Here is a 20,143-nt window from a genome sequence, read left to right as displayed (position 1 = left end):
ACATTGTTTCGTGCGAATGTAACGTAACGCCAGAATGGAAACATATGTATGTAGAAAATGTACTTCTGTCGTACTTATGCATCATCTTTTGTTTGGGTCTGATTTAATACTAGCAATGACACAATGTTGACGCCGGCCGAGGACAGGCAATTTAACTACGGCGACGACGACGACGACGACGGAGACGGAGCTGGAGATGGAGGCGTCGCCACTGCAATCCGCGTCAAGGACATGGGCATGACAGCCGGATAGCCCCCCCCCCCCCCCCCCCCCCCCCCCACACCACTGTCAGTCTGTGTCCCATTAGGCATGGGTGGGGCTTTTGTCTTTGCTATCATTATCAACACCCCCCACCTGCCATGTGGCACTTTTTTTCGTTTTTTCTCTTTTTCTTCCTCCAGCTCTGGCTCCGTCCCACCTCCCGTCCCATCAGCTGGTGCCGCTGCTTCTGTCCGTTCTTCTAGCTTTTGTTCTGTTGCCGGCTTTGCTTTGCTTTTCGCCTTCGTTTCCACTCAGTTCAAGTGTTTTGATATTATGCTTTATGCCCTAGAGATGAACGCGGGCACGACTGTTACGGCACGGTCCAAAACTCGAACCCATTTCATGAAAAACCTTTTCATTATGGCCCTCTTTTTGTAACCTTGAAGATTTTGATAACAATCTTTGATTAAAAAAAAGAGGAAACACCAGCGACACCATATTTTATAGCACATAAATACATCTATGTATGTACGTATGTACCCAGCTATTTACTCTTAAATAATACCCAAAAACGCATCGGTCGTAGCCGTTTTATTTCAAAAATATTCCATCCAAACTTTAATAATTGCGGTTTTATGCGGTGGCAACCGCTGTGACACGAGAACATACCCCATGCGCATATCTACCGCAAACAACAGTCTTTTTTTAGTTAGACCATAAAAGTACCCTGTAAAAATGTTACGCGTGAACGGGAATTTCATCCGGCCTACTGCTTTAAGGTATTTTTACGGAGTTGACATACTTAATGGTCATACACTGAATCAATTTCTCAACTACTGTTGGAGACTATTATGCCCGAAGGCTACCCTGTGGTGGGACAAACGTTTCTTGCCACGTCTTCATCATTAACATCTGCGCTGCATCCATGACAGTTGGCGTTCTTTTTAAAAATTAACACAAACGCCAGCCACGCCTCACGCCCGCACCGCACCGCACCACATGGCCACGCCCCGCAAAGCCCCCGATTCGGACAACACAAGGCTAAGCAGCAGCGGGGCCCAAGACAACGAATAAAAATAAAAAGATGAACATGAAAACAAAAAGAAATGTCATTTATCACTGTATAAAATTGTTTGCTAAATAACATGGAATGACCTGAATTAAAACGCAGAGCAGAGCGAGAAGCTTTATGCCCATTATGGGATACATTTTTGGACCACTTTGCCATTGGGCCGGCCGCCTCAAAATTGAATTTGGAATTAGCACGCGTAGCATGCCTCTCTTTCGTAGCCCATGTGTGGGAGGGTAAGTTAAAGAAAGTGTTTCTAAAGCATTCATCGGAACACCCTAAGAAACCGCACGGACTGAGGTCCAAAAACGAACTGTTTCGATCGCTTTATATCTGTTTTAGATCTGCTCAAACGCACGCCTTGATTGAACGAGTAGTACACACCCGGCATACAAATAATTCAAAATTTCTAGCATAAAGTCGGCCTTGAAGCTGCCCCAAAAGCAAACGTAGGGAAATTTTCCTGGAGTTTTCCTCAGTTTTAGTCTTAGTTTCGAACTGTTCACATCATTCGGCTGAACAAAATTTTTTTGCATAAAAAAACAAATTTTCCAAAAAAAATTGTATCTAAAATAATTTTTGTAACGAAAATTCTAGAAAGCTTTCGTGCAGCACAAAAATGTCAAACTTCTCATTCTGGAACGGACAACCTGTGAACGTACCCCTGTACCCCCAAGTTGGAGACCTGATGCAGCCAAACGCATCTTGCTACAGCGGTGGACAGTGGCCCGCTCCTGGCCAACCCCAGGGGGCTGCCATGCAGAGCCAGGGCCAGGCGGCCGTCCCTTCCCAGGCCTCTTCGCTTCGAGGTACTACATTGAACCTTGGCGGTGGAGGCATGCAGCCGCAGCCCCAGTCGCAGCAGCAGCAGTATCCCGGTATGGGAGGAGTTGCTATGACGGGACAGAGTCCCATGCCCATGCAGAGCATGATGGGCATGGGAGACTACAGCCACATAACCTCCCCTCTTACCTGTCCGGTACCGAACACCTTCTTTGCCCAAAACCAAGCCCAGGGATCGTACGAGCCTTGCATCGAGAACGGCGAGGCCTTCTGTGCCTACAACGGGATGGATATGGGCATGACCTACGGCGGTGGAATGCAAGGACAGGGCGGCGGCAAAGGTGGCTTCTGGTAGACGCCCCTAGTAGATGCTGAACGATTGCAGCCACCACCAAATTGCAAAGTGATTCAAATAAAAAGGTGTAACAAGAACCATTCAATCCCCTCTTGTGTTTTTTTTAACAACATTCGTGTCCTCTCTAGCTGTTTCGATGGGTGGGTGAATGGAAGAATGGAACTTCCTCCAAGCCACAGCAGCTTGATTTATATAATTCCAGATTATTGACATTTTTCCGATATATTGTCAAATCCTGACAATAATCTCCAACACTCGATTGGCTCTAAACGAGTGTGTTGGCAGTTGACAGTTATCAAAATAATTCTATGGAAATTATTTGAACAAATTATAAGACATATAATATGTATATAAAATTTAAATATAATAGGTTGGTCAGTCATGCACCTTCGTACAACTATATATATTCATATTCATTCATAAGATCACCCAGAACAGAATGGCAATCGTAGGGAAGCTCAGCAAATTTCAAGTCTTAATCAGCAGCCTCGGCACGTTTCCCCAAGTAGGGGGCGTGACTAATTGCCCAGAGCCGGGAGTTGGCAGGTTCTCATCGACTAGACACGCTTGACTAGACCCATACCTGCCCGTCGTAATTATAACTTAGAATCGCAACAGGGTAGAACCCGTTTAGACAGAGACACACGCAAACTCAGTCTGAGAGGGTTATAAAAGGAATCGCATCTACCATTCGATCAGATCAGATCAGAACCAGTCGCAGCCGGGAACAACATGGATCGCTGGCAAAATCGCGTTGCCGTCGTAACGGGTGCCAGCTCGGGCATCGGATCGGCCATTGCTGTGGACCTGGTCAAGGCAGGACTCACAGTCGTTGGTTTGGCGCGTCGCGTTGAACGCGTCAAGGAGCTGCAGCAGCGCCTGCCCGCAGCCCGAAAGGACAAACTGGTAGCCCTGTACTGCGATGTGGGCAGCGAGAGCTCGGTGAACGAGGCCTTCGACTGGATAATCCAGAAGTTCGGCGCTATCGACATCCTCGTGAACAATGCCGGCACTCTGCAGTCGGGCCAATTGGTGGATATGAATCCGGCGTTTATTCAGCAGGTTATCCAGACGAATATCATGGGCGTTGTCCTGTGCACACAGCGCGCTGTCCGCTCGATGCGGGAACGCAAATTCGATGGCCATGTGGTGATCATCAACAGCATCTTGGGGCACAAGACCATGTCCCCCGTGGAGGGCGTCCTGCCCGATCTGAATATCTATCCGCCTAGCAAGCATGCGGTGACTGCCCTGACAGAGGGATATCGGCAGGAGTTCATGGCCCTGGGAACACGCATCAAAATTACTGTGGGTCCACTTCCTTATCATCCATTTCCACCTCTAAAGCTCATTTGTTCTCCTCTCCTCTCTCCCTCTAATAGAGCATCAGTCCTGGTGTGGTGGACACCGAGATTCTACCGGATAGCATAAGGAACGTCACCGGACGCATGCTTAATTCAGAGGACATTTCCCAGGCGGTCCTCTATGCCGTTGCCACACCCCCCCATGTCCAAGTACACGAGATAATCATAAAACCCATGGGAGAGAAAATGTAGAAAATTTTGTATTGTTAAAATATGTTTTTTTGCAAAATTTTCAGGCGGTTTTTAGATATTTTGTGTATTATTTTAGCGAGCTAATTTTTGTGTAGTTTTTTTTTACATATTCGTGGAATTTTTCTCTCTTTTCTGCAGAATAAAAAAATGTTTTTCTAGCACCAAATTGATTGTCGGAATAAAACGGAATCGGATTGGGTCAAATACTTACATCAACAGCATAATCGATCTCCGTCCGTCTGACTGTTTGTCTTTCAAATTATTCCCAAACTTTGAAGGTCTCTTGGAACGATCAGTCCGTGGGGGCATCAAAAGCATTGGTAATTAATTATTTATTTTGGGAATTCCATGTAATTGTATGTGTGTTTATTTCTGGTCAGAAACAAATCAATCAAACAAATGGACAAAACTTGTTTGATAACAAAAATCGATAAAGCAAGTTTTTCGTGCTAAAGCATATATTCCTTCTGGCAGGGATTTCTTATACGGAAATTATACTTGTTCTTTTTTGGTGCGGTTATCTTTGGATTGAAATCAATTGGAGCTGCAGTTTCATTGAGGGAGAGTTCATTGAGGGAGAGTTCATTGAGGGAGAGTGTTGATGCAGCTTTAATAGACACGACCAAGGATGTATGTACATATGTCCATATATATCTAGTGCGGATGTGTCTTTGTCCTTGAAGCTGTGTCTTGTCTTTGTGTTGCCTCGGTCTGCTCTTGCTCGTACTACTTGCTTCTGTTCTATCGCATTTGTCTAACAAATTGAGTTTCCGGACGGACAGACAGGGACTCGGACTTGGAAAAAGCTCAAATAAAATCAAATGTGGTGCCAGGAGCCAGCCAGCCTCAAAGGATGGCAGCACAGAAGAACAGCAGGACACACTAATGATTTGGTTTTCTTGTGCTTGGACTGTATAAAGTTATTGCCAGCATTGCTCTCCCCCAAATGCACATGACACTCTTTGACCACAGACAGAATTTCATTTATCTATTCTCAAGACACCCGCACCCGCACCCCTCGCTCGCTCGCTAGCCTTTTCTGTGTAAAATTTCAATTGTTTCTTTGCTGCTTGTCCGAGAGAGCCATTTGCCCGTTGGCCGACAAAAATTGTCAATTAAAGCCATTAAGGCCAACGGCAATTAGTTGGCTGCCCATTTTGCGGAAACTCATTCCGGATGCCCGTACTCGTATTTGTATTCTACGAGTATTTTCATTTTTACTTCACTTAAAACCGAAACTATCTGAATGGCATCTGCAAAGATCTTGGGGAGGAACCCACATTTCTCTTTGCCTTAAAAAGAGAGGAATGAAAGAAAAGGAAGTCGCTGTGCAGTAGGGGTATCCCAGTATGGGTTGGGTCTCTTTGAAGGTATAAGCGGAGGAATTTACAAATTGAATACAGAAAACCAACAAAATTAAGTGCGGTTTTTTATGTTATTTGAAAAAATATTTTGGATAAAGTCGGAATTTCTCCAACTTGTCCACTAATGATTGACAGGAAGCGATGGCGGTGCAAAAACCTAGGCCAGAAAAGTGCCAAGAAAGATACTACGATACTACCCCAAAGGGTTATGGGAGACCATTCCGATAAAAAAAAATAATCTATTCGCAGAGAAAACTGGTGCTGAAGGAGAAGGATCATACACATAAGGGTATGTAAGCTTGACAGAGATCAATAAATAAATTTCGATTATATCCATCAGTTCAATTTGAATTAAGGTTTTTGATATTACAATTTATTGCCAGGCTTACAGATTCGCTTGATCCATGGCTGCTTTATTTTTTTTGTTCTGGATTCATTTTAACTTTTGGTTTTTCTTTCGCCATTTGAGATTGATAAATTCCATTTCTATATTGTGCTCTCCCTTCCCATCTTTCTGTGTCGTTATTTGTTTCCGCTTGTTTGCTTTTTCCTTTTTTATTTGTCTATTCGGTTCCACATCAGAAAGTTGTTTTGACGGCACCCGCAAGGCCGCAAGCTGTCAAAAGTTTTACACTCGCTCCCCACTTCCTTCCACAGACCAGATCCCACTCATAGAGATTCCATTTACACAACCCATCAAACGCCAATTCCAATTAGGCTGTCATTATAGAAATGAAACTGGCTACGGAAAAACTTGTTCGTGTGTGGCAAAATCTGGCTGCGGCTGGTATTAGAATATTACTATAATGGCTTGTGATATTCTCGCCTTTATGTTGTTTATTAGCCGCAAATTGCTGATTAATTTGTTAACAAACTGATTGAATAATGGGAATAGCATGGATTCTTTGGGCCAAAGCAAAAAAACTCTAGTCATCAAACCTAGAAGAGATGCTTCATAAATAATTCATGCATGTGGCTCTTCTTGTTCCTGTACTTTTCCGGTTTTTATGGATATTTATTATTTATTTTTCGCTCTCTGTCCTGCTGCTGCGGAAAATTAATGCAAATTCAATTAGTTCGATTAATTTCCAAAAGAGAAACCATCTGAATTCTCTTGGATACCTAATTAATATTAGATTTGTGTCCGACAGAACTGGCGGCAACGAAAAAGAATCTTAATTACATTGCATGAAATTTGATTTGGCGTAAAATAAATACATATTTTTACCATTTTTGTGCTGCGGCTGTCTGTGTGCGCATAAATTATTTTCAAATTAAATTCATTGTCTATCAAAATCAAAGCATGAAAAAAGCTTAAATTAATTTCCATGAAAAATGCAAATCAAATTAAATGCACACAATAAAAAATGAAAGTAAAGTGGAAGAAACCAAATATGAATAAAATTAAATAAACCTTAAATATTTAAAACAAGACGAGGAGGAACGTTGTGAGTGGCTGCTGCGACCGCAACTCTACATTTATAGCGATACATAGTCGGAATGGCTCTCCTCCGCCAGACGGCGTTAACATTGAATGACAAAGAGTGCGTGCGAGAGAGACAAAAACGTGTCTGAACGTGTCGGGAGCGTAGCTTAATAGTCCGATCTTGAGCTATTAGTGAGATCACGAAGCGTTCATAGGGACTGACAGACATGGCTCAATCGACCCGGCTATTGATGCTGATCAAGAATATATATACTTTATGGGGTCGGAAACGCTTCCTTCTGGAGGTTGCATACAAATCTAATATACCCCTATACTTATTTTGAGAATCGGGTATAAAATGCAGTTGTATAGTATATGTATTGTTTTGTTGTATAAATTAAATGAATTGAATACATCTCTAAATTAAAAAAAAAAACTTTTTGGTCGTCGTCCGATATTTTACTCACATCTTGGCGGGCGTGCAAAGCGAGCGCGCAGGGGGCTTGCCCCTTAGTATCTTCAAAAATAATGAAGTATTTTTCGATTCGATTTTAATAGTAGTCTTTCCTATGTCATCTAAATGATGCAGTTATCCCATTCGGATACAAAACTTGAGGTAGAAATTCAAAGGTTTTATTTAATATTTTATCCCCTAGATTAAATGCGCTCAAAGTAAGTCGCAGCTTCCGTCTGAATGTATATTTAATTTTAAAATAAAGTTGCACACAATCCCCGACAACGTTTGGCACTACAGAATCAATCAAAATCCAGAGAAAAAATCTCATAAGATGGTGGTATAAGGATACATGCAACCCTTGAGGCAGTGCCAGCTGCTGCTGCAGCAGCGACGTGCAAAGGAAGGCAGCCAGGCAGGCACATCAAAATCAAAAAGGGAATCAAACTCAATGTCAATATATTGTGAGCCAAATCGAGGCTGGCAGAAAAGGCGCTAAGTCAGTGCGGGCCCTGCTGGCTCTGGGTCTGGCAATAAGCGAAATGAGCACGTGCAAAAGGACATGGACGGGGAGTGGCTGAAGCAAACTTGGCAAACTGTCGCCTGGCTCAAAGCATACGGGCTGAAACAATAAGTATCAAACGGGTGGCGCAGGCTGACAAAAAGCAGCGGCTGAGGTAGACTGGCGTCATCATTTATCACGCGCGCACTCCCAAACCCACGCACACACACAACGCACCCTGACACACAGAGAGAAAGGTCAAGCAAAGTGTTATCCTTGGAAGGAAGAGAGCCAGCTGTTCCTCTCAGACCTTCGGACAGCCTCACAGCGGGAGAGAGGGAGTGGTAGATATCCAGAGGCGTGAGTGTGATAGAGAATATAGGAAACGTTTGGGAAAATCACTATCGAAATGAAAATATCAATGATATGTGAAATATTTTATGAACGTACATACATACATACGAGTATGCACTATTTTCTTGGGTCTGTGGCTCCTGCTCCTGCTTCCATTTAGTGCGATTATCATCTGAGAAGCGGCTCATCATTAATAAAAGTCCCAGATATCAATGATACAATTGAGGGCTGCCCTTTCCTTTCCAGCCCTGTTTCCTTCGACTTTCGCGGGTTGCATTCGATTCGGCCAGTCAGCCGTTTTGATCAATTGAGTAAAACCAATTATTATGCATATGTTTTGGACATGAATAAATAAAAGTTAATGAATTAAATGAAGAAAATACTAAACTTGATATTAACAAAAAAAATCATTGTGATCAATTGAATAAAACAAGCAATGTAATTGGAGCAGCTGTAGTTAAGGCTTGGCCAATTATAAGGATACAATTTTAATGGATTTGTATTTATGGAAACTGGTTTTACTCAAACTGCTGTAAATTAAAAAGCTTCCAGGAACACCTATAGAATACTAAATATTTGGTACAAAAAAATGAATTAAAAATTGTATTTGTTTTACTCAAATTGTAAAAAGAGGAAAGTCTTCAAATCTTAGGAATATTTTGAGCGAACTAAATTTAAAATACAAAAATTGATTCGCCCACATTTAAATAAAATAAAGAGACAATGTTTGAATGTTGTAAACATGATAAATATATCAGTCAATCCCCTTAGTTTACGCTCAAGCCCAAAATATTTTTTATTTACAAAGATAATTACCACGCTTTTCCCAGTTTGTATTATTATGCATAATAAAGAAAAACTATTGCAAGATTTATATTAATTTTTTTGTGTTTTGGAAAATTTTATTTATATTATTTTAGTTTTTTATTGCATTATTCTTAACGCAGTTATGATGCCTAGCTGTTTGTTTAACGAATTTACACAATTTGTCGTTTAGTTCATGTACCATGTTTACTCGTAGATAGCCAAAGACTCGTGCTGGATGTGGGATTCTCTTGGATGTCGAATGCCATTTAATTTGTTTAAATAATTAGCTTGTACGGTAATTTTATCTCGCTTTTGCTTTTCATATAGTATATAATGTTATACAATATATTTTTTATATAATTATTTTTTTATTTATACATAAAAATAGTTTCTGTAGCACAAATCTTGTTCTTTTTTGTTGTTGTTTTTTTTTGTGGTTGTTTCTGACTACACGCGACTTAGAGCGAGATGCCGAGAGATGCCCTAAGAGGATAGAAACGGGAGAAAAGATACGACGGATACTCAATACATTTTCTATATGGCAAAGAATAAAACGAAACTTTTGCCAAACAAAATAACAATAAATTTGAAAACTGGGTAATCCAAATTCGGAACACATTTCTAGGCATCTCGCTCTGTTAACTTGATTTTATCTTGCTGAATTTTGGATGTGAACACAGAGCTTGAACGGAATATGAATGAAGAAACATATCTGATCGATTCAGCGTCGCTTTTGATGCGATCGCCAAAAATTCTTCACTAAAACATATCTTAAAAGTGTATGTTTCTTTGCATTTCTTGACCGAATGGGCCTTGAATCTAAATTAAAACGAAAACTATTAAAACGAAACTAATGAAGGGTATATAGGCAGGTAGCTGATCATTTACATACAGGCCAGTGTGGTATTCCAGTTTCACATCGATTCATATAAATAGTTTTTGTTTGTTTGTATAAACGTTGCCTTACGATTTAATGAAAGCAAAATACACTCATTCTTGTTTTGTATAAACAATGTTAGAAACTGTTCTTCCTTGCGGATTTACGGGTTTTCGAAAGGAAACTAATACAATTACAGTGTCTGTATGGTGTGAATAAGCGAGTGTGTGTGTGTGTGTAAGTGTAATTAATTAATATAATTAAAAAATACATACAAGCTATCGAGCTACAGTTAGGCGCGTGTGTGTGTCTGTGTGTATCTGTGTAGGCCCCTACTATCACGATTTCTCTGGGGGCTCTTGCACTTTTAGAATCTCTCATTTTTCCACACTCTTTCTCGTCGTTTCGGTAATTACATTTTACAGCATTTAAATAAGTTATTATACAAACGTGTGTGGACCCGCGAAAAAAAAACGTATTACTTATTTGATTTGTATTATTACTCGTATTCGTTCATCATTAACATCATCTTTCCCCGCTCTGGACCCGTTAACCCATGCGCTGGCCCAAATGGATCCGCGAGCGAAGGGATCTTTATGCAGCGCAGACAATATTCCTTAAAATATAGCATACATTTTCGCTAAGCCGAACCATTAAGTGCCAAATATTTTCCGTATTGTATATCTCTCTCTCTATTTTTGTTTAATTTCCTATCGAACGTTTTTGAGTATGAGTCGCAGGAGGCTCGTAAGAAAACCCCATTTCAGAGTTCCTGATGGAAAGCCCGAAATTGGTCATGAAACTCATCAAATGAGTTCCTCGAAAGTTTAAAGAGTTTATGGTGCTTCATTATGAGCATAGTTTTCAGTGGTTTTGATCATTTGATGAGAATGGAAACGAGGCCTGGGGTTGGCATTTATTGACTGTCGCTTCCCTTAAATGATTTTCGTTTTGTATTTAATATGCTTTGACTTCTTGGTCTCATTTGTTAAAAATTAATTGGGAGCTACTCTTTTGAGCGATTGATAAAAGTCCGCACTTTAATCAAATGATTCTTGCAGAATTGATATCCATAACTTGTTAAAATACTAATTGAAAGGAACGCGATTTTAAAACATACAAGAATTTAGATTTGTATCATTTCTAAGGTGTAAAACACAATGATCAAAACCCCTCTGCACAACTATTTGGCCATTGAATGATCCAAGAAGCTGTTGTCCTCTTATTTTGCTCTCCGGCATATCTTTCTCCCTTATTTTACGAGCCTCTCTGCATTCCACATTGTTTTTCTTAAAGATGTCTTATAATGTTGTTCTGGTTCTTTTGTTGTTGTTGTTGTTGTTGCTGCCGCTGTGGTAGCTGCTGCTGCTGCTATGGGCGGGTGTTGTGTTTCAACACTCACTCTGTGACAGATCAATCTCCTTCTTAACGCTGCGCGACAGCCGATCCAGCTCAGCGGCCGCATCTGAGCGGACCGCCAACTTCTCGGGCGTCATGAGGGCGTCGGTGCCATTGGAGGTGCGCGTTGTGCCTGTGGGCGTGCCGGCGCCCGGTGGACCTCCACCGCCACCCGGGCTGCCCGACTTTTTGTGTAGCAGTGAGTTGAAGAAATTGGCCAGGACACCCTCGCCACCGGGCGTGGCTGGCGTCAGTTTGGGATCAATCTGCAAGACAAAACGATTACAAAAATTAATTATTTTTCACTGGGATTTTATTCGTAATAAAATGTTAGAGAACCTTCTTGGGTGAGCTCTGGCCGGTGCTGCCGGGTGTGCGTGGCACACTCTTATTGCCACCGACACCACCCCCACCCTGCGAACGCAACGGTGACTCCCCGCGATCCTGTCCAGCCTGCTTGAGTATCTCCTGTTGGCGGGCCAAAAAGGTCTGTTCGTCCTCCGTTTGCACTTCCACCTCGCGATTGGACACCGCCTTAAGAAACATAATAATAATAGCAGTTGCGATAATCAGTGGGGGTATAGGGCTGTGTTAATATTGGAGCAAATACTCTATTCGCTATCCGATTGCTTGATGGGATCTTGGTTAGTAATATTTTTATTTTTATGACGAGCTAAATTAAATCACAGCATAAACAAATAATTTTCAAATGAATTTCAATCTTGACTGTTCACAGACTTAGTCTGGGGTTTTTGGGGATATGCTTCTTGGGTGACTTGAGATGCGCTGTAAGCAGGGCAACCGATCGAAATGGGGGTAGAGGGCACAATCTACAAACCTTTCGTGTGGGCGGCGCCTTGATGACATCTGAATAGGGACTTTCGGCCTTGATCCCATGCATATTCTCATACAAAATACTAATCTTCTTCAGGCTATCCCAGCCAGCCGGACTGCAAAAAAAAAAACAAAAAGGAAAAACCGAAATATTAGAAAGCAAATTGGAATTCGGTTTTTTGGGATAAACACGCACATGAGTACCGCATCCTTTTCAACGACTAGCGCTGGCGTACGGAATGGTAGGCCATAAATTCGATGCGTTAGATATTTGTAGAGGAGATCACAGTTTTTATCTTCTTTGACGCTTGTATAGAAGAGCGAGGCGCCAGTTCGTAGGCAAAAGCTACGTATCCATTGCTGGATAAAATCGAAATGCTCATCCCGGTACTCGTACTCCTTCTCCAATGTGGTCATGTAGTCCGTCTAAGACAAGAATTGTATTTGTATTATTCAGATGCAACCAGAGATTGGGAGAATCTTGGGGCTACCTTTGTGACCACAACGACTATATCGAGACCCAGATTTGTAATTAGTGCGTCCTCTGTCAGCGGCAACAGATCATCTTCATCGATCGAGTTGTTGCGCATGGTGCGTTTGACGGGTGAGCCAGGATCGAGATCATCGCCGACCTCGCAATAGCTCTGCCACGTCGTGGCCAAACGCTGGCGAGCCATCTCCTTATCTTTGGCCTCCAGTGGCAGGCTCTCGATATGCTGGCCCAGGACTTTGATCCAATGATTGAGCTGCTCCAGCCAGCCCCATGGCTGGGTCATCGACACTGTGAGTATGACGAGTGTGTGTGCATAGTTCGTTTCGTTGAGCGCGAAGTGTAGCAGATTTGTGTGTCCTGGATCACCATCCAGGACCCAAACACCTAAACGCGTCATGTCTGCAAATAGAATAATAAAGAAATAGTAGAATTCTTTTGTTTTATCGGCATGCATTCTACCCACCGTCTCTGTACTCGTCTTTGACATCAATGTAGGCATACTCCAGGCCGGACCCCTTTTTGGGGTCCTCCACACCCTGGAGTTTGGCAATGAGGGTTGTCTTGCCGGTGGCATTGTCGCCTAATACTAGTACAGATTTGTTTGCTGGAAGTTTTGTGCTGCCCTGTGTTTGTACTTCATTCAATATTGCCGACCTGCAACGATTACAGATAAGAGAACAAATTTATAAATCATAAACATTCAAATGATTTGCTATAAATAGTCTCGTTTGTATATAACGATCCAAGAACAGACCAGTCTATAGCCAGAAGACTCTTCTTTATAAATATAAATTTTCTTTTTTGGACTCAATCTTCTGTCAGCTGTCCCACAAAAAAACTTTGCTATGATCCACTCGACAATTCATATAATGATCAAGAATTCACACACTTTTTACGGACCACTACCAATACCCGGAACTGGTTCAACTTTCCACTGCCTGAGAGGGGGCTAGGGCACACGAACATGGTAGCAAATACGAGCTCACAATCGTAAATTCAGGTCAATTCCATCATTCATCAGCATTTCCCTATTTTTGCAAGGCATTCCACCATCCACCATCCACCATGCGCCATCAAGTTAATTGGTTCCCCTCGAACCATATTCAAATCTACATTTACTGCCCCCTCGTGCACCATGGCTCCTCCATCGTGCTCAATTCCGTTTCTTATTGTTGAGCGCTTGAGGGAGGGCGGGTGGCTTCAATATTTGATAAGGTTTTGCATGCGATTTTCAAACGTCGTAGCTTTTGCCAGCAATTCAATTAAAGCAATTAAATATTTTTCAATTGACGTGAAATACTTGTGGTATTTCCTTCCGACTGACAGCCGCGACTGGACTAGACTGCCTAGACATGCAAATTGACCTCGGTCGACGAGACCGCCCGTCCGGCTCTAGTTCTGACTCTGTGCTCGGCTTCCTCGATTAGTGGCCGACAGCCAACTAGCAGGAATATCGATTGCAAGCTGGTAAGCTCCCGCTTTTCCAGCTCTATTCAATTGTATTTTTGGTGTTCCTTCATTTGCCTATGACAGTGTGTGGCACCACCGTGGTGCAAGTTGTATTTAGCCTTTTCGCACAAGCGAAAAATACCAAAGATAATGCTCAAAAGCCCTAGAACAAATTACATGTGTGCTTAATGAGGCGCACATTGATGATGCTCGACGCGGGATCGGTAATCGGTATTGGTACTGGCATTGGTATTGGTACCAGTTTGATTCTCTTTCTTCTTGTGATCCTATCCATTCTCCATTTCATAATTTCGCATACCCTGCTATTCCAAGAAATACCCTACATATTTCCATTAATTTCCTCCTTTCTTCATTCGCATGAAATGCCCGCAAATACCTTCCCACTGTGCCGCAACTCCTGGTAATAGTAAACGAAACTTTTAACGTTCCAACATTTGTTGGCGGGTGGCTTGGCGTGGCGTGGCGTTTGGTTCTCCGGTTAGTGTGGGGTCTTGCTCCCTCCCTAGCCCGGTGGCTCGCTTCACACTTGACAGTCATGCCGACCCAAGTTCGGGTTCGGGCCGGGTGAACGGAGCCGGGTGGTGGAGTGGGGCGTGGGCCGCCGGTTGGCATGGTGCACGAAAGGACCCAAACGAAAAATACATTTTTCCAGGCATTTATCGCCGTTTTGAGTACACTTAAGACTGTTGGCCGGGCCAGTCGAGCGCGTGTGTTGTTGGCTGCTGTCCAGCCGCTGAGGATTCCCATCGAATTGGAAGACCACAAAATAGTCGCATGGAGCAGGAAGCAGGCAGAAGCTCCAAGATGAGTGTGCTGCTGAAGCGACGCTCGCGCAGCGAAACGCGTCCCAAAGACGTTGCAGATAAATCCAAGCAGCAATCGCAGCAGAAGCAGCTGGAGAAACACCAGGAGAAGCATGAGCTGCAGGAGAGACCACAAGAGAGTCGTGGCAAGCCGCATTCCAGTGAACAGAGTCTCAACAGATTGGGAATGGCCCATCATCAACAACAGTCCACCACCTTCTCGATTGCGGGCGGTATGGGCAGACGCAAAACCTCTGCGGAGCTGATCTGCGAGGCCAAGCTTTTTCTTGGCGAAACAGTAGCCGGTGTCGGTGGAGGAGGAGGAGGAGGAGGAGGAGGTGCTGCTGGTGGCGCCGCCTTGCAAATGATGGCCACGGGAGGGGCACGTCTGGTCAGCACTCGACGTCCGATCACACCGCGCGAACCAGGTCGAGTGCTCTACGGAAAGGTGGCCCTGGCCGGACGTCCACCCAGCGCATTTTCGTAAGTGGCCGCGCGGCCCGTATTCCTTAAAGGCTATTATTCAGCTCTTGGGGTGTCCATTACAGCATGCGGTATCTACAGAATGAGAAGCCAACGCCACGACAACTTCCCGCACTCTCTGGCACGGGGCCGACTACCCCGATGCCCACTCGGAACGGGGCACTGCTCGGCCAGTCCACCACAGAGACGCTGATTGAGCTGCTGAAGCAGCACAGCGGCCTGAAGGAGTGCACCAATGAGACAGTCCAGCATATAAACGCAGTAAGTGGAAGGAGATCCATCTCCAGGACTCCACATATCTATCCTTCATCTCTGCTTTAGATCTTGCAGGAGCTGTATACCCGCGTGAGAAAGCAGGAGCGCAACTTTAAGCGGGGCTTCATCTTGGGCGGGCTCTATGGCCTCGTGGAGTGCACATCACCGCGTGTTCTCCTGGCTGTGGCTCGAGTGGTGCTAGCTGTAAGTAGTCCATTCTTTTGGTCATCCGTTTCCGTCTCCAGCATCCTCCTCTCCCTCTCCAGCTTCGGGTGACGGGCAGCAATTTGACGGGCGCCTGCAAACTCATCTTCAAGGTGGCCCGGCATGAGCAGAATGATGCCTTGTTCCATGACCATGATGTGCTGGAGCTGCTGATCGACGGCCTGGGCCATGCCTCACCGCTCGACGAGCCCGAAGCTTGCATCTATGCCTATGGCTGTATACGTTTCCTCACCGCCAGCAGTGCCCAGGACCGGGATGATGCTCTCAATCGTAATTGGATTGGCTTGGGCGAGGCCATAAAGGCTCCTCTTCCTGCTCCCGTTTCCGCTCCGCTTACTGCAATGCCTGCGGCAGTGTTGTGTCCGCGCAAACTGACGGGACAGCAGACATTGGTGGCACGTCTGGCCCGCCATGGCGCCGTGGAGCTGATGATCCTCCATCTGCAGATGCTCAATGAGGCAGGGGCCACCAAACGATTGACCGGACCACCGCTGCATACGCTCTACCAGCTGTCGGCGGCGATGCGTGCCCTGGCGGATGTCTCCCAACAGCAGCAGCGGCTTCAGTTGCAGCTGCAGCTAGCGTGTCCGCATCTGATCCGGGCCGCAGAGGTGTCCATGGGGGAGCTGGAGGTCCAGGCCAATGTTGTGCGGACTCTAAGGTAGCGGTAGTCAAAGACCTTGGTTGTCGCAGGACTTAAGCTCTTCCTTCTTTTGCAGCGTGCTCTCTGAGGACTCTGACTGCTGTGAGACTTTGCATAACTATGCCGCCAGAATTGGCCTGCTGCTGGGTCCCTCCTGCTCGAGTGCGGGCGCCAGTGAACGTCTTCTGGCCGTTCTCAGTCGCCTGGGCTATATGCTGGGCAATATCCTGGCCAAGCACGAGTCTGCCAGAACCCAGGTGCGCAGCCACTCCATGTGATCTACAATCAGTAAGACATATATTTAATAATGGATTCGCTTCCTTTCTTCATAGTACTTCCACAACGATGTGGCCATGGAGTATCTGCTGAATGTGCTGGAGCAGCTGGGCGAACGCTCGCCGAGCAGTGTGACCCTCCTGGATGCCCAGATCAAGCTGATTCGCGTGGTGGCCAACATGAGCGTGAATCCCGAGGTGGGCGCCGGCCTTGGCAATGTCCGTTGCTTGGGTTCGGTGCTGCTGAAGCTGCTCAGCCACACAAGCGCCTCGCTGCTGCAGAAGAAGGTAAGCCATCATCTGGATTCCGGTCAATCCGATCTTCGCTTATGCTCTCGTTTTTTGCAGTCTGCGGAGCAGCAGGAGCTGCTGCACGCCACACTGGGTGCTCTGCACAATCTGTGCTTCTATCAGGATAAACAGACGCCAGACAGCATTGCCGCCCCGGCCGCCGGTTCCCTTCAGAGTCTAATCGATGAGCTGTCCGCGTCGCTGGCCGAAGTGTTGGCCAAATGCCAGACGGCCGCCACCAAGGTGGAGCTGGTCCGGGTGCTGGGAAATCTCACGCGTAACGAGCGGGCCCGTCGCTGCTTCTGTGCGGCCGGCGGACTGCCGCTGATGGTACAGCAGTTGACCCGTCAGGCGGCCGGGCAGGACTACGAGCTGCGCACCTGCGCCATCGGTGTTTTGGTCAATCTGCTGGGCGATGGTGAGCAACGGGCTCCTTTCCTGCAGCTGCGCGGCGGCGAACTGCTGTCGCTGTTGCTCCGTGGATCGCTGGAGCAGGAAGACTGGTTCCTGGCCAACATCGTGTGCCAGGCCCTATGGAATCTCCTCATCGACGGCCAGTGTGCCGCCACTCTGTGTCGGAGCGGCTGCATTCTGGACGAGGTGAGCGACCTGCTGGCCGACTATCTCGACGAAGATCGCCTCAACGCTGGCGACGAAGATGACGAGCAGGCCGGCGACGATGAGCACGAGCTGGAAACGCAGACGGAGGCGGAAAAGGAGGCGGACGCAGATCACGATGCCCTGTGGGAGGACTTTGCTCTGGTGGCCACCGATCTTCTGGAGCGTATCCAGAACAACTTCGATAGGCAGCAGCAGCCGCAATCGGTTGTGCGCACCGATAACGATGACGATGGAGATGTATTAATCGTGGAAATGTAGGAAATGATCCGATAACGATGACGATGGCCGTGTATTCATCGAGGAAATGACCCCCGCCACGCACCACAGTCTCTGGTATTTCTAATCCATCAATATCTTTAATAGAAACATAATCCGAAGCCAATAAAACAAATTTGAAAAAACACTAAGCAACAAGGTCTATTAATTATTTAAAAAAAACAGAAAGAAATATTTAATCGAAATTCAAGTATTAACCATTTAAAGGGATAAAGTCAGAAAAACTGAAATGATCCGTAAATATTTGCATAATTAAACGGGTATCAATCAGCAAAAAAATTCATAGTTAATCCCAAATGTCCCCAGTAATCCCGTTCCCAATTTCTACCAAAACCTATAACAAGGAATTCCCTTTCAAAGAATTCTTCTAGCCAACATTGTACATTGTACAGAGCGTGAAATGGTGTCGGTATCGGTATTGAAATATTCCAAGCATACCGTAAACAATGAAAATGGAATTCCCATTCTCAGGAGTGTTCCATTTCTTGTGACGACCAGTGTAACCTAAAGCCCCAGACGACGCACGCACACACACATAAATATTTTAGCGATGACAGCATCATCGCACACACACACACAAACAAACACATCTTCAGGCCAAGTTTGTCCGAATTCCAATTGGAATCAGTATTGATAGGCAACACGCACTAAGCTGGGCTTCACTGTGCTTGTGTGTGCTAGTGAGAGCGTATGCGTCTTAGACAGAAAAAACAACAACAAAATTGATAAAGCGAAAAAGGTAACCGTTGCCAGCGTCGCTGTGCAGCCGCTGCCTAAGTGAATCATCCATCCCCACATTGTTTCTCTCTTTGGCCGTGTCCCTCTCTGTCACCCGTAGCTGCCTCTCTCTCTCTCTCTCTCTCTCTGTTTCGCCCTCTCTGCCATTTACTTGACGCATTTTATTTAATAATTATTGCGCTTAAATATTTGCCACAAGCAACAAATCGTTGGAGAAAACGTTGCCAACCCACTTTTGAGGTTAACTAGAAAAAGGCAGTAGGCAGTAGGCAGAGAGACTAAAAAAAGAACGAAAGAAAGAAAGAACGGAACGGAACGAAAGAGGAAAATGACAACATGCATAGCAATCAGCTGGTCGGTCGGCCACTCACTCGAGTGCGACAGAGTAAGCGCGGGAGGGGTGGGGTGGGGTTGGCTAGAGGGCGGCTGGCCTTGTGGGTGTGCCGGCAAGGGACAGTTAACAGTTAGCACAAATCTACTGCAAACGTCAGCTAAAGAAAGCTGAAAACTTATCAGGGGAGAGAGTAGTGGCGAGAGAGGAACAAACGCGAGAGAGAGGGACAGGGAAAAAAATCTACTATCCACCAATTAGAGTTTAGTTTTTTGTGCACTTACCACAGATTCTCCTTTTCCGCGGCGGCATCCTTCTTCTTTGTTGTAAAGGATGATGTCAGCGCATTGCTGCCAGTTTGTGTGCCGCTTTCCAAAGCCATTCTTTTTGTTGCTGTTGTTTCTGCGGCCGTTGCTGGTGCGCTCACTTCCTGGTCCGATTTCAATTCCGATTTGAATTCAAATTCCAAATGAGATGCAACTGCTGCGGAGAAATGAAACAGTTGGCAAACAAAACACAAACGGCAAGGGGTTTCGGGCAGATTGCAAGGTGTCACTGTGCAGTCGACGTCGCAGTCAGCGTCAACGAATGATTATGTCTATTTAAATATTTCATTTGTTTATGCACCGCCTGGGCACTACTATCCGTCTGTCTGCCTGCCTCTTCACTTCTTTCCTCACTTTTGTGTGTTACGACGCACAGCTGCTGCTACTTCTGCTGCTGTTGCTGCTAACCAATTTGCAAATTTGTGTCTGTTTCTCTTTTGGGGCAATTTTTTTGTACGTACGCAGCGCTTCCTTGGCAGTTTCTTTGCTGTGCTTACTCTCCACAAACTCTCCCAGCTGCACTGGCACTTTTCTATCGTTTCGGGCTGAATCTTGCTTATTGTTTGGTTACAAAAAAAATAACAATAATATATGTTCAGAACTGGGGGCGACACAATATTGAATTTTTTCGCTATGATATATTGTACGACGAACGAGGCACAGTGTGTACACATACAGTACGGCAAGTGTTGTTCTACACGCAAAAACATCGAAAAACACTTGCACAGGGTTGCTTTGGGTTAGTGATGAGCTGATATGTGCGCGTATCGCAAAGAATTTCAAACATAGTTTTAAGTAAAGTGGCTACAGCGAAATCGTGTTGCACGCTCAACAAAATAACTTAAGGCTGATGTGGTGGCTCACTCTTGCACATGCTCTGACAGTGGAACACAAAACTGATCAAATCGAAATACTATATTCTAATCGATAGTT

General features: G+C 44.9%; 4 protein-coding genes across 5 annotated transcripts; 3 read left to right on the top strand and 1 right to left on the bottom strand.

Moving 5' to 3' along the window:
- Positions 1-1,747: 1,747 nt before the first annotated feature.
- LOC108151003 lies at positions 1,748-2,493 on the top strand. The gene has a single exon (XM_017279357.2). It carries the CDS (start codon positions 1,890-1,892, stop codon positions 2,406-2,408), a length of 519 nt encoding a protein of 172 aa, XP_017134846.1. The 5' UTR covers positions 1,748-1,889; the 3' UTR covers positions 2,409-2,493.
- A 610-nt stretch (positions 2,494-3,103) lies between these two features.
- On the top strand, positions 3,104-4,130 carry LOC108150850 (farnesol dehydrogenase). The gene is made up of 2 exons (XM_017279157.2): positions 3,104-3,716; positions 3,791-4,130. Exons 1-2 carry the CDS (start codon positions 3,141-3,143, stop codon positions 3,962-3,964), a joined length of 750 nt encoding a protein of 249 aa, XP_017134646.1. The 5' UTR covers positions 3,104-3,140; the 3' UTR covers positions 3,965-4,130.
- Positions 4,131-9,282: 5,152 nt separating this feature from the next.
- On the bottom strand, positions 9,283-19,895 carry LOC108158934 (cytoplasmic dynein 1 light intermediate chain 1). 2 transcript variants are annotated; one of them, XM_017291746.2, is made up of 8 exons: positions 19,672-19,895; positions 19,169-19,367; positions 12,937-13,127; positions 12,472-12,872; positions 12,177-12,406; positions 11,985-12,096; positions 11,486-11,680; positions 9,283-11,412 (listed from the first exon to the last, which is right to left on the bottom strand). In XM_017291746.2, exons 2-8 carry the CDS (start codon positions 19,264-19,266, stop codon positions 11,140-11,142), a joined length of 1,500 nt encoding a protein of 499 aa, XP_017147235.1. In that variant the 5' UTR covers positions 19,267-19,367; positions 19,672-19,895; the 3' UTR covers positions 9,283-11,139. The 2 variants fall into 2 exon arrangements, with proteins under 2 accessions (XP_017147235.1, XP_017147245.1); XM_017291756.2 differs by having other exon boundaries at positions 19,169-19,364.
- On the top strand, positions 14,640-18,004 carry LOC108158969 (armadillo repeat-containing protein 2). The gene is made up of 7 exons (XM_017291809.2): positions 14,640-15,229; positions 15,295-15,490; positions 15,551-15,688; positions 15,751-16,370; positions 16,429-16,609; positions 16,685-16,915; positions 16,976-18,004. The coding sequence occupies exons 1-7, from the start codon at positions 14,718-14,720 to the stop codon at positions 17,795-17,797; spliced, it is 2,700 nt and encodes an 899-aa protein (XP_017147298.1). The 5' UTR covers positions 14,640-14,717; the 3' UTR covers positions 17,798-18,004.
- Positions 19,896-20,143: the final 248 nt, after the last annotated feature.

The sequence above is a fragment of the Drosophila miranda genome, chromosome XL, assembly GCF_003369915.1.
Source record: "Drosophila miranda strain MSH22 chromosome XL, D.miranda_PacBio2.1, whole genome shotgun sequence".
NCBI lineage: Eukaryota > Metazoa > Arthropoda > Insecta > Diptera > Drosophilidae > Drosophila > Drosophila miranda.
This window is presented reverse-complemented; position numbering and strand designations above follow the sequence as displayed.